The sequence below is a fragment of the Pogoniulus pusillus genome, chromosome 27, assembly GCF_015220805.1.
Source record: "Pogoniulus pusillus isolate bPogPus1 chromosome 27, bPogPus1.pri, whole genome shotgun sequence".
Taxonomy (NCBI): Eukaryota; Metazoa; Chordata; class Aves; order Piciformes; family Lybiidae; genus Pogoniulus; species Pogoniulus pusillus.
In genome coordinates, this window is record NC_087290.1 from 8,273,966 (window position 1) to 8,285,394 (window position 11,429).

Here is an 11,429-nt window from a genome sequence, read left to right on the forward strand (position 1 = left end):
TGGCACAGGGCTAGGTAGCAGAGGGCAGACTGTGCTGTGCTAGAGAACATCCAGGCTGCAGGGTGGGTATCCATGAGATGTCATGGTCTGGGTGCTGTGCTTGCATGGCCAGACAGAGAAGGATTAAAGAAGTGAAGTGGCTGGGTCTTCACTGGGAACATATATTCCTTCACGCGAAGTGACCTCCTTAGTCCCCTTCCACATCATCTTAATCCCTGTGTCACCAGGACCCATGAGCATCCACAGCCCCCTCCCCTTCAGTCTCCCCTGGGTTCACCATGGTAGGTTCTAACCCTGCGCAGTCCCTCTGCTCTGAGGCTGGGTCCCTCCTCGGTCCTTCTGTCATTTAGTTCCCCACACATCTCCACACGAACAGCAGAGACTGGGGACATGCCCAGTTGCCCCCATGGCACAGGGCCTGCATGAGGCTGGAGCACAGAGCCTGACATCTCCCTGCAGAAAGCCTTTGACTGCTGAGCGCAGATTGCTTTTATCCAAGCCCAATTTCTTAGCAGGGCTCCCAGGGGACTCCCCCCCCTCCTCTACCAAGCAGGGGGGAAAGATATGAGCCTTTTTTTCTTAATTGGTTTAATTTATTCAGCAGTGCAGATGTAAAACATTTTGTTATTGGAGATAATTCCACCTTTTCTGAAGTCGGGAATCAAACGCAGTGGCTCTAGGTAGCTAACAAAGGAATAAATTGAACGCAGCACTTTAAAGGGGAATCAAAGTGCCAGGCTAGAACAATTCCCCCATTTCCGTGGCGTTTTTCCACAATGCCATTTCCTGCTGATGCGAATTCCCGAGGCTGCCTCGCTGCCCGCCCCTCGCCCGCTCATCTCAATCTCTTTCTTGTCTCCCCTGGGCCGTGGTGCTGCTGGCTCAGGTCAGCCCTGCCGGACGGCCCCGAGGCCGAGGAGCGGCCGGTGTCGGTGTTGAGCTGCCTCAGCTATAGGAAGCGGCCGGGCCTCAAAGACTCCATAGGTGGCCGTGGGGATGAGCAGACGCTCTTCAGTGCGCTCAGCGAGCGACCTTCTTCCCCCGATCGTGCTGCCCGCAGAGCAGCCCGCGGCGGTGAGCCCGAGGACCGGGCAGCCGTCATCGCCCGTGCCTTCGCTGATGCCAGCAGCCGTGCTCGGCAAGGGCTGGGCAAGCGGTGGTCCCTCTCGGCTGCTGATGGCGAGAAAGCCTCCGTCGCCTCTGCCCCAGTGAGCCGGGCCTCCTCCACCTCCTGGCGTGGTCTGGAGGATGAGGATGAGGGGGACGAGGGGTATTCGGTGCTGAGCTTCGCACTCTCCAGCCCTGGAAGCTTGCGAAGCCGACGTGGGGGACCAGAGGGCCGGCCTGAGTCACGGCACTCCCTGGCCCGCAGCCGCCTGGATGAGGGAGACGAGGGGTCCCGCGGGCAGCCCCCTCTGGCACGCAGCTTCTCTGTGCCCCCTCGGCCCCGCAGTGCTGCCTCTGAGGATGGGGGTCCTGGGGACGCCCGCCCCGTGGGGCACCGCTCCTACCTTGACCCTGACCTGGAAGCTGCCATCCAGGAGGTGCTGAGCTACCGCCCTCTGCAGGCCAGGGGCATCTCCAGCCCCGAGGCTGATTCTGGGGACGATGGTCGCAGTGTGCGGAGCATGCGAAGTGTGAGAAGTGCGGCCCCCCTGGGTGCCGCCGACCGACCTCCCGGCAGCCTTCGGCGCTCTGCTTCTGCTCTTGACTTCTCTCGGCGCTCTGGCCGGCGCCGCAGCAGCTCAGGCTCCTCAGATGAAGAGGAGGAGCGGAAGAAGAAGAGTGGTAAGAAGCGCACCAAGAAGGCCAAGAAGAAATCCAAGCAGAAGAAGAAGAAGAAGCAGCAGTCATCATCTGACTCGAGTTCCTCATCCACTTCCTCCTCTGATTCCTCCTCTGGCTCCACCAGCTCTTATCGGAGCACCTCTAGCGTCAAGAAGGGCCCAAAGGCAGTGGGGGGTGAGGAGCTGGGGCATCCCGGCCGGGGCAAGAAGGAGAAGCAGCGGAAGAAGCAGGTTGACAGCCTGATGATGAAGTACTTGTACCGTCCTGAGAGCGACTGAGGCAGGAGGTGGGAGCAATGTGTGCCGTGCAGCATGAACCTCCCTGTGTGCCACTAACCACTCGCCCTAACTCTTGCCCAGCTCTGGGAATGGAATCCACCTCCACCAGGCACCCTGAGAAGGGGCATCTCTCAGCAGCCCTACTTCTGGGGTGCTGCAGGGCATCCCTGATGCATCTCCAGCCATGGGGAGAATCCCCAGCATGGCCACAGTGGGACCGGCAGTTGCCCGTGCTGCCAGAATACAGCATGTTTGGGATCAGCAGCTGTGGGATACCAGGAAGCACTAATCCCTTACCAGTTCACACAATGCAGCTGACTTTGTTCCTCCAGGAGATTTGAGTGCTCACTGGGTGGCACAGCATCCCTGCTGCTGTCAGGGCATTTGCCAGCCCAAGGATGGCAGTGGGTCCTGAAGGTGGTGGGCTGGAGCAAGATGGGTACTAACATGCACCCTCTGTAGTGTGTGAGCATGGAGGGAGGCAACACTCAGCAGAGCAGGAGGCTGGGGCTTGGAGGTGTTTCTGAGGATGGCCACAACCTGCTGCCCTGCACTGTGTAGGATGCCTGTAATGGGGAACTGGAGTGCAAACAGCCTTACCCTGCTGGACTGTGGAGCTCTGCACCCTAACTGATAGCAGAGGAGAAGGGTGCAGAGTGATTCTGGAGCAGATTTGATCCTTTCCAATGGCTTGAAATAGGAAGAGGACTACAGGAAGGGAGGAAAGCCTTTTGGAAACGTGGCCCCTGTTGGGCTGTCTGCTACCTGTCTGGGAAGGAATCACAAGGTGGCAGGGAGGGCGGAGAAACATCCTTAGCACCCAGATGTGAGCTCTGGTGCGACTGAAACCCTCAAGCAGTGATGTTCAACGAGCCCTGCTCTTTGCACCCACTGACAATTTGCATTTTTCTGAGCAAGGGGTGCCAGGTGCCTGTGAGGGGTGGCACCAAATAGGCTCCATGTGACCCCACCACAGCTAAGAGGCTCAGCTTGGTTAAGGAGTCAGTTGCAGTGGAGCATGCCCCAGATATCTGGGAAATAGTAAAGATGGTGATTGAGGCTCCAGCCAGCCAGCTGCCAGCGTGCTGGCTCACTACAGCTCCTAGTATAGCTGTGCTGGGAGCATGGAACACCCCCTGATGCCCACTGACCCCACTCTCTCCTGCACAGCCCCCCAGGTTCCCGGCATGCCTTCGCCTACGATCGATGGGATGAGGAGCAGGACACCGGGGAAAGCACACGCCGCTCCTCCCGCAGCTCCCCCAGCGCCAGCGAGATGGAGAGCCGGCCCGCAGAGACCCCCGCCTAGCCCCCCACTACCATTTCCCATCGCCCCAGAAACACGTCAGCTCCACGGGGGCCACCCCGGGCAGTCGGTATTTCTTCTGCACGGAGGGGGGAGGACACACGCAGTTGCCCCCCCCCCAGCCCTGGCCATGGTTGGGGGGAGCAGCCCGGCTGGCTCACTGGCTGCAGCCCCACCACTGCCCCCAGCCTCCCACCTCCTGTCTGTCCTCGGCGGCACAGACGGCACCTCCAGCACCCTGGATTTATTCCTCCGTGCCTGCTGGCTCTTTATTTTGTAACTTAACCCCCCCTCCCCAGGCACCTCGCCGTCCTCTTAAGCCCCTTTTAGTTGAGCCAAAGATGTCTTTTGCTGGCCGGACCTTGGGGAGCAGCTGCCCAGCAGCCGGGAAGGGAACATGGGGATGGGGTCCCACACATCCCCCCAGGTTGCTGTCACACACATAGCCCCCTCCTCAGCCCCCTACCCTTACCTGGTTGGTTTGCACTAGCCCAGCTGTGCGTCCCCCTCCAAACCCCTTTACGTTCAGTGTGAAAATAAATGTCATTCTGGCTGGTGACACCAGATGCTGCCTGCTCCATGTGCCTGGGGGGAGTTGCCCCATTTTGGGGGGGGGGGGGGGGGTTGTGTGGCAGCAGGGTCTGCAGGACAGTTCCAGCCCCAGCCAGGATGTGAGGCTGCGTAAAGGGGCTAAACCTGGCCCCTTCCCTAATCCCACTGCACCCACGGGTGATGGGGAGGTGGGAGACAACCCTGGTGGGTGCCAGCACTGAATGATTTATCAATCTTCATAAATATGCAGATGAGCCTCGGGGACAGGAGCCCACTGCCTGCCGGCGTTAATTATTTAACGCGGAGGAGATGATGATGTGCCTGCGTGGCACGTGGCCCAACCTCAGCTCTGGCACCCACCAGCCTAGACTGAGCGTTGCCCTCCGCCTTCCTCCCTGCTCCAGGGACCTCCCACGCCCCCGGAAACCCCCGCACTGCTGGCAGCCTGGCAAGCCAGGTGGTTTGATCCCTCTTCCCACCATCCCTTGGAAACAAATGGGCCGAGCTGGGCGCTTGCTGCCATAAAGCCACGCTGCGCTAATGCGCTTTCATTAAGTGGGAGCGATCTAATGATAATAAAATGGCACATTTAACATTAAAACATTTAACTTGACTCCTAAGCGAGTGTGTCTCTCCGCGCTGTTCCAGCTCCATCTTCATGAGGCTGACAGAGCTCCTTAATTTTTTTCCGTGGAGTGGGTGCTCAGCAGAGACAGCTTGGCATGGGGGATGTCAGGATGCAGGGATGTGGGAATGCAGGGTATCAGGATGCTGGGATATGGGGATGCAGGGGCACTGGGATGTAGGAATGCTGGGTCGTCAGAATGCACAGGTATGGGGATGCAGAGAGTGCTAAGATGTGGGGATGGTGGAATGCTGAGGTGCACGGATGGAGAGCTGCTGGGATGAGAGGAGTGCCGGGATGAGAGGGGTGCCAAGATGCTGGGATTGAGGATGTAGGAGTGCAGGGTAGCTGGGCTGCAGTGAGTGGAGGGCTGCTGGAGTGCATAATGTGTGAGACACCAGGATGCAGGGAGGTGGAGATATATAGGGATGAGGAGATGCAGGAATGTTAGCACACTTGACATCAGGATGTAGGGACATAGCTGCAGGCCAGTGCAAGGCCACATAGGCATGGCCAGGACTCTGCACCTACAGTGCAGCCTGAAGCACGTTAGGGAAGCGGGCGATGGCAAAGGGGGCCATGCTGTGGGACGGCTCCTCACTCAGGCTCAACTCACACAGCAGCTTACCCACCACTGGTGCCAGCTTGAACCCATGGCCTGCAAAAAGGAGAGAGATATGTGGGGGCACAGCCACCCCAATGGCCCCAGCCAGCTCTAGGGTGCCATGTGAGGCTGGCTGCCCTTGCCTACCTGAGAATCCAGCCCCGATGATGATGTTGCTGTACTGGGGGTGCCGGTCTAAGATGAAGTCTTCATCTGGGGTGTTCTGGGGGAGCATTGAGATGAGGGTGTGGGTGCCAGGGTCCTCTCTTGGACCCAAGGTTGGAAGAGGGAAAGGATGGCAAGGTCCACCTTGGGGTAGGAGAGGAGCTGGGACTCCAGACATCAAGGTCCTGCTCTTTGGGGCTGTCTCACCGTGTAGAGGCAAGTCTCCACCACTGCCGGCTCTGTCTCCAGCCCAGGCAGGTAGCTGCTGATGAATCTGCTCAGGAGGGCAATACTGGGACGAGGGGCACCTGGGGGGGCCCGGTCTCGCTCATCAGGGTCAGTAGGGCTGCCATAGTGGTAGCACACCTGGAAGGCAACTGGTTAGGGAGAAGCTAGCTGTGAGATCCCCAGCCACTGCTGTCCCACTCACCTTGACCAGCCCTGGGTACTCGAGGGCTGGCAGCCCGTAGACACTGTGGGGAGGTTGTCTCAGCCCCGCGGTGATGAAGCAGGGACTGTCTCTGCCCATGTCAGGGCTCCCCGGCTCCTTCTTCCTCCAGTAGCAGACATCAATGCGCAGCGGCTAAGATCACCACGTCAGCCTTGTGCTTGTGGTTGTTGCTGTGACACCCCACAGTGCCAGCAACCCTTACCTGCAGTGGCAGGCGGAGACCCAGGGGTGCCACGAGGGCACCCGTCCAAGCTCCAGCTGCAATGATGAGCCGGGGCGCCTGATACACCCCACCGGAGGTGGTGACAGTGACCATCGTCCCAGGTTCAATGCGCAGCACCTTCTCCCCATCCCGCAGGGTGCCCCCGTGCCGGCGGAAGACGTCCTGGACGAGGACGGTGACAGCAAGTGTCTGTGGGGACCGAGACAGGGCACACCTATCCCGTCCCCTCAGCAACACTCACCTGCACCGCCCGCAGTGCCCGGTCAGCGAACAGCACTCCGCCGGTGCCATCCCACAGGGCCACCTCACCAGCGTGGGTCCGGAGGCCAGGGAAGCGCTGGGCCAGTGTCGTGGCATCGAGGATGACCGTGGCATCACCATCATCCAGGCTGCGCCGGCAGCTCTCCAGCGATGGGTCACCCGCTGGTCCCAGCACCACCAGCCCTGTCTGCCTGCACCCCACCAGCCGCATCAGCTCTCCCCTTGCCCTCTCCCCGCCCAGACTCCGCCTTGCTTTATCCCTGGGGGAAACTGAAGCACGGCAGCATCAGTGATGCTCAGGATGCACTGTGCCCTGGTGACAGGAAACCCCATGGCAGGACACTGGCAGGCCACATGAGGCAATCCATGGGAAGGGTCCAGACACCAGCATCATGCTCACCCTCCCACTCCCCCCACCTTCCTCCCCCCCAAATTCAGCGAGTGCCACCGGCCCTGACCCCAGCAGTGGGGGATCGTTTAGATGCTCATTTCCTTAATGGCACTTCCTTTATGGAGCCTCATAAATCAGCCGAGCTGATGGCTGCCTGCCAGGATGGCCTCAATCTGCTGAGCAACCACAGTCCACAGTCCAACCCCGTGAGAAGGGGACAATGTCCGGCAGGGCCTGCAACCCCATTCCCATTACCTGTAGAGGCTGGTGCTGGCCTCAGTCTCCAGCTGCTGCCAGAGGCGGAAGCTCTCGGGCATCATGCGGGCATAAACTGCCTTGGCATAGGTGCTGCGGATGATGCGGCTCTGCCCATGAGAGCTGCCCCGTGAGTGGGGCAAGATGAACTGTGGGGCAAGAGGGACATGGGGGTGACTGCAGCCACTGACAACCCCATCTCTGCCAGCCCCATGGGCACTGGCACTGTGCTGCAGTGGGCGGCACCAAGAAATATCAGCAAACAGGGATCCTGGCATTCAGAATATGGGGGTGCTGGCATAGGAGATGTGGGGCTCCTGGTGTTGGGGTCCCAGGGGAGCCTGGCACTGGCAACTTGAGGGTCCTGGCACTGGGGACATGAGGATGCTGGTGCTGGCAACCAGGGCTAACGGCTGCAGCTTCTCTGCATGCAGTGACAGAGAGTGCGAAGGTCTGCAAATGCCTCCCCCGGTGCGTCAGGACAAGGACACAGCAGGGCTGGGGCTATCAGGACTAGGGACTCCAGTACCTGCTCCAGCAAGAGGGTGTTCCGGTGGCGTTGGGCCAGGTGGTAGGCACTGAAGGAGCCCTGGATGCCGGCCCCGATGACGATGGCATCATAGGCAGCCTGAATGCGCTGGCTCAGGGCAGCCATGTCTGTCCTCGTGCTGTTCCTATGGGCAACTGGGAGCCAGGAGGCAAGCCAAGGGGAGGGACAGGGCAGAGTCCAGCCTAGTCAAGTGGGTGGCAGAGCACTGGCAGCCTTCCAGCCCCCAATATGTTGGCTGGAACATGTGAGAGTTTCTGTTCCTTAGGACTGGCCAGGCAGGACCATCCCCGTTACCTCACTAACACTGGTACCCAGTCCACACGGGGAAGGCAGCTCATCCTGCAGCAGTGGCACAGCCAGCAGTGCAGGTGGATTGACCCCTCCTTCCCTTCTTGGTAGGTGGCACATGCCACATGTCATCTTCCCCATGCCCTGGCCCCAGCAGAGCACAGGGTCCACCTACACCAGCCCCTCAACCCTTCATCCTCCCACCACCTTCCCTCAGCCCCATGGCACCACCAGTGATACTGGAGTGAGTGGGTGGGATAAGCATGGCAGAAAATTGTTTCAAATGTATCCCTCTTTTCCTGCCCACTGGGCACTGCCAGCTTTGGCTAGAGCAGGACACAGGTCTGGGTAACACTTCCACTTGTGTGCTGATGGGAAACCTCCACCTGCTTCAAGGCAAACAGGGCTGTTTATTTTTCCCCTCTGGCACAATTTATTATGGCCATAAACTGTTTTGGTGCCATCCTTTGTTGTTGCTGCTATTTTTGTTAACAGGAGATAAGTGTGATTTAGAGCTTGCCAGAGCAACCAAGATGCAGCATGGATACATCCTGGTGGCGGTGGAGTCTTTTGCAAGCCTGCAAAATTTTGGGGTGAGATTTTTGGGGTCTGAGGACACTCAACGGTGCCTCGGGGCAGGGGAATAATGCAAGCAGGGGCTGCCAGTTTTGCCCACTGCTGCCACTGCCCTGTGTTGCCTGACAGCTAATTAGGGGAATTAATTTGCTCTGCCTTTTGTGGTGTAAAAAGCATTATTTACTGGTTAATTGTCGCTATTACAAAATGTTAAATATCATTATTTATTTTGCTGCTCGCCTCCGGTGATGGATGAAGCTCTGGGGAGCATGGGAGGCCCATGCCAGGCTGGCGGAATGGGGGATTTCCAGCCTAAACCATGGTGCCCACATAGGTTGCAGGGACACCCTGGCACTGTGCAAAGGGAGAACCGGCAGTATGCAGTGATGGGGAGGTGAGAGGAGGAGGAGGAGGATAGAGAGTGGAGGTGGAGGCTAGGCTCCCCTCCGGAGTCCTTCATCCATGCTGCTGCCCAGGACCACTTATGCAATGAGTGCGTGTCGGTCTCAGCATCGCCGTGAAGCCTGGGGCTCTGCAGCATGCAGTGTCCCGTTAAATCAGCACAGCCTCCCTTGCCTTTGATGTTACAAATAATTCACTGATTTCCTCAGGTTCCAGTCTGCTTTTTTGTGCTTTGAACAGCCCCTTTACCTGCTCTTCCTTTTTTTCTGGGGAGATGAAGAATTATTAATTATCCGTGAAACGTTAAATGGCAAAAATGAACTCCTCTGCCTTAACAGCATGTTAATAGATCAGGCTGGAACAGCCTCACTCCTGCTGCTGTGAGGGTGAGGTGTAGGGACAGTCATCAGCACTGGAGAGGGTGGTGACTGTCCCCACGGCTTGGTGAAACCCCACTTTCATTGTACAGATGATCTCAATCAGGGCTGATCCTAGACAGCTGAGAGGTCTGCACTCCCAGAGCCAAAAAAGCAACTGCATGGGCTTATTTTCCCTCAAGGGGAGGTTTTTTTGGGGGGCCTCCAAAGCCTGTGCCAAATCACACACTTTTGCCACCATCCTCTTGTCTGGGGTTTAAATTAACCAGATGCAATAGTGGCGGGAATAAATTAATTTCCCAAAGCAGCTGGCATGGGTCAGGAGAACTGCACTGAGAGCACAGTAAAAATTACTTACTCGCTGCATGAGCTTCCTGAGATGGGATGGGAGGGATGGATGGGTTGGGAGGGAGGGAGGGATGGATGGATGGATGGATGGAAAAGCTCAAGGCTGGCACTGACACAGAGTGATGTGATGGGGATTTGAGGAACAGCCCAGTGCAGGCAGTGGGAGCCACCCTGGCTCAAATTCATGTGGGGTTGGATGGACAAACACAGTATGAGGAACTTTTGTCAAGGCCAGGCAGGCTGCCAGCTGAGCTCTGTATCTGCTGCACTTGCTGCACCGACAGCACCTGCTGCACCCATGGCACATGCCACACACAGAGATGGCAGCTGAAGCTCCCCAAATGCCCATCGTCCAGCCATGCAAGTGTTTCATACCAGCCTGAGCCAGCCTTCCCCTCCAGCAGGTGCACGCTGGCACTTTAAAACAGAATTAGGGAGCACCATGGCTCCCCGGGGAGCTGAGACTGCATGGCTTCAGGGATCACAGCATCCTCCCCACATGGCCACAGTGTGCCAGGTCTGGCTGTGCTTGCCTCCATTTACCACTCCAGTCCTCTATATGTTGAAGGCATCTGCAAAGGGCTTGTTTGCTTTGTGTCAAAGCCAGCAGCCACCCAAGGCAGCCCCTCATTAGCAGTCCAGGTACGCACCTGGGGAGGTGTCAGGCGGATTAAAATTATTTGAATATCATACTATTAGAAACTTCAATTTGGCCTCAAAATGCTCATCTTCCAAGCTCTGCCAGGGCTTTGCTGCATTAAACATTGATGGTGCTACTGGCTGATCAAAGTTTTGGGTTTAGTGCTGAAAGTGCTTTGCAGGAGCTCAAACCACCCCCTGCCAGCACCCCCGGGATGAAGACGACGGCAGCATTGCTGCCTGCCCAGCTCCCACCACAGCTGCAGGGCTGGTGTCACACAGCTTGTGCTGTGGGGCTGGCATTCTGCAGCCCGTGTTATGAGGCTGAGTGGCATGCAGTCCATGCCACAGCGTGCCAATGGCACACGGCTCATGCCATGGGGCTGGTGACAGACAGCTCATGCCAGTGGGCTGGCGGCATGCAGCTCATATTATGGAGCTGGTGGTGCACAGCCTGTGTTGCGGAGCTGGTGGCACATGGTCGGTACTATGGGGCTGGTGATAGGCAGCCCGTGCCATGGCGCTGGCCACTGCTCTATCCTCCCTGTGCTGAGCTGCGCAGCTCCTCATTCGCTGTTCTCCGTGGCAGAAGCCGTGCATGTTGGCAGAGCAAGGCCTGAGATTAAAAATAACCCCCCCAGCCGGCGATGGTTGCGTGGGCCACACTTGCAGGCAGGGCTGGCCAGCCTGCGGGGATCTGTGCCGTGCACGGCGTCAGCGCGGCGAGGCAAAGCCATCTGGGCTTTCATGGAGATGGGGAGGGGGTTATTAAACAAAGAGCTGGCTTTTCTTATTTTTAACACATGCGAGAGCCGTCCAGCAGCCAGCGCAGAGCCACACAGTGCTGGTGCCAACACCATCTGCCTGCTGCAGGGCTGGCTGCCCCCGGCCATCCTGGGGGAGCAAGACCCCAAGCCAGGGGGCTGGGAAGGGTGTGTCAGACCCTTGCCAGAAGGAATAAGGCCCTCCCACACGCCTGTGCCGTTCTCGACAGGTTTCCCTGCTTAGGTGATGATGAGCATAGCCCGAATCAGGTCTATTTAGGGATGGGGAAGGGCAACTGGGAGGTGTCTCTGGGGCTGTGGTCTGTATAGTACTAAAGTGGATGTCCTCGACGATGCAGCAAAAGGACAGAGGCAGGATATGATGGAGTCACCACCGGGTATCTTTCCCACAGCCCTCAGTGGCTCCCTAGCGGGGAGCCATCGGTTTTGAGGAGAGCGAGAAGGTAGAAGATCCTCCCCCAGCCTTCAGCTCCCGGTATTTGTAGGCGCCGCACTTGGAGAGCTATGGAGCGGGGAGGGGGGGCGGCAGGGATGAGTCCCCCCCACCCTTCTCAACCTGCAGGAT

General features: G+C 58.2%; 3 protein-coding genes across 14 annotated transcripts in view; 2 read left to right on the forward strand and 1 right to left on the reverse strand.

Moving 5' to 3' along the window:
- Positions 1-3,229, forward strand: LOC135187377 (uncharacterized). The gene has a single exon (XM_064166024.1). The coding sequence runs from the start codon at positions 777-779 to the stop codon at positions 2,064-2,066; it is 1,290 nt and encodes a 429-aa protein (XP_064022094.1). The 5' UTR covers positions 1-776; the 3' UTR covers positions 2,067-3,229.
- MYO18A (myosin XVIIIA) overlaps positions 1-4,532 on the forward strand; it is a 38,581-nt gene extending 34,049 nt beyond the window's left edge. For all 11 annotated transcript variants that reach the window (XM_064166010.1, XM_064166013.1, XM_064166014.1 and 8 more), the window contains one exon: positions 3,237-4,532. In XM_064166010.1, the coding sequence (XP_064022080.1) occupies positions 3,237-3,375 (139 nt within the window). In that variant the 3' untranslated portion in view covers positions 3,376-4,532. The remainder of the gene's footprint in view (positions 1-3,236) is intronic.
- Positions 4,471-11,356, reverse strand: PIPOX (pipecolic acid and sarcosine oxidase). Of its 2 annotated transcripts, XM_064166026.1 has the most exons (8): positions 7,429-11,356; positions 6,900-7,048; positions 6,234-6,444; positions 5,972-6,154; positions 5,749-5,901; positions 5,526-5,684; positions 5,301-5,376; positions 4,471-5,207 (listed from the first exon to the last, which is right to left on the reverse strand). In XM_064166026.1, exons 1-8 carry the CDS (start codon positions 7,552-7,554, stop codon positions 5,077-5,079), a joined length of 1,188 nt encoding a protein of 395 aa, XP_064022096.1. In that variant the 5' UTR covers positions 7,555-11,356; the 3' UTR covers positions 4,471-5,076. The 2 variants fall into 2 exon arrangements, with proteins under 2 accessions (XP_064022096.1, XP_064022095.1); XM_064166025.1 differs by having other exon boundaries at positions 6,900-7,515.
- Between the last annotated feature and the right edge of the window lie 73 nt (positions 11,357-11,429).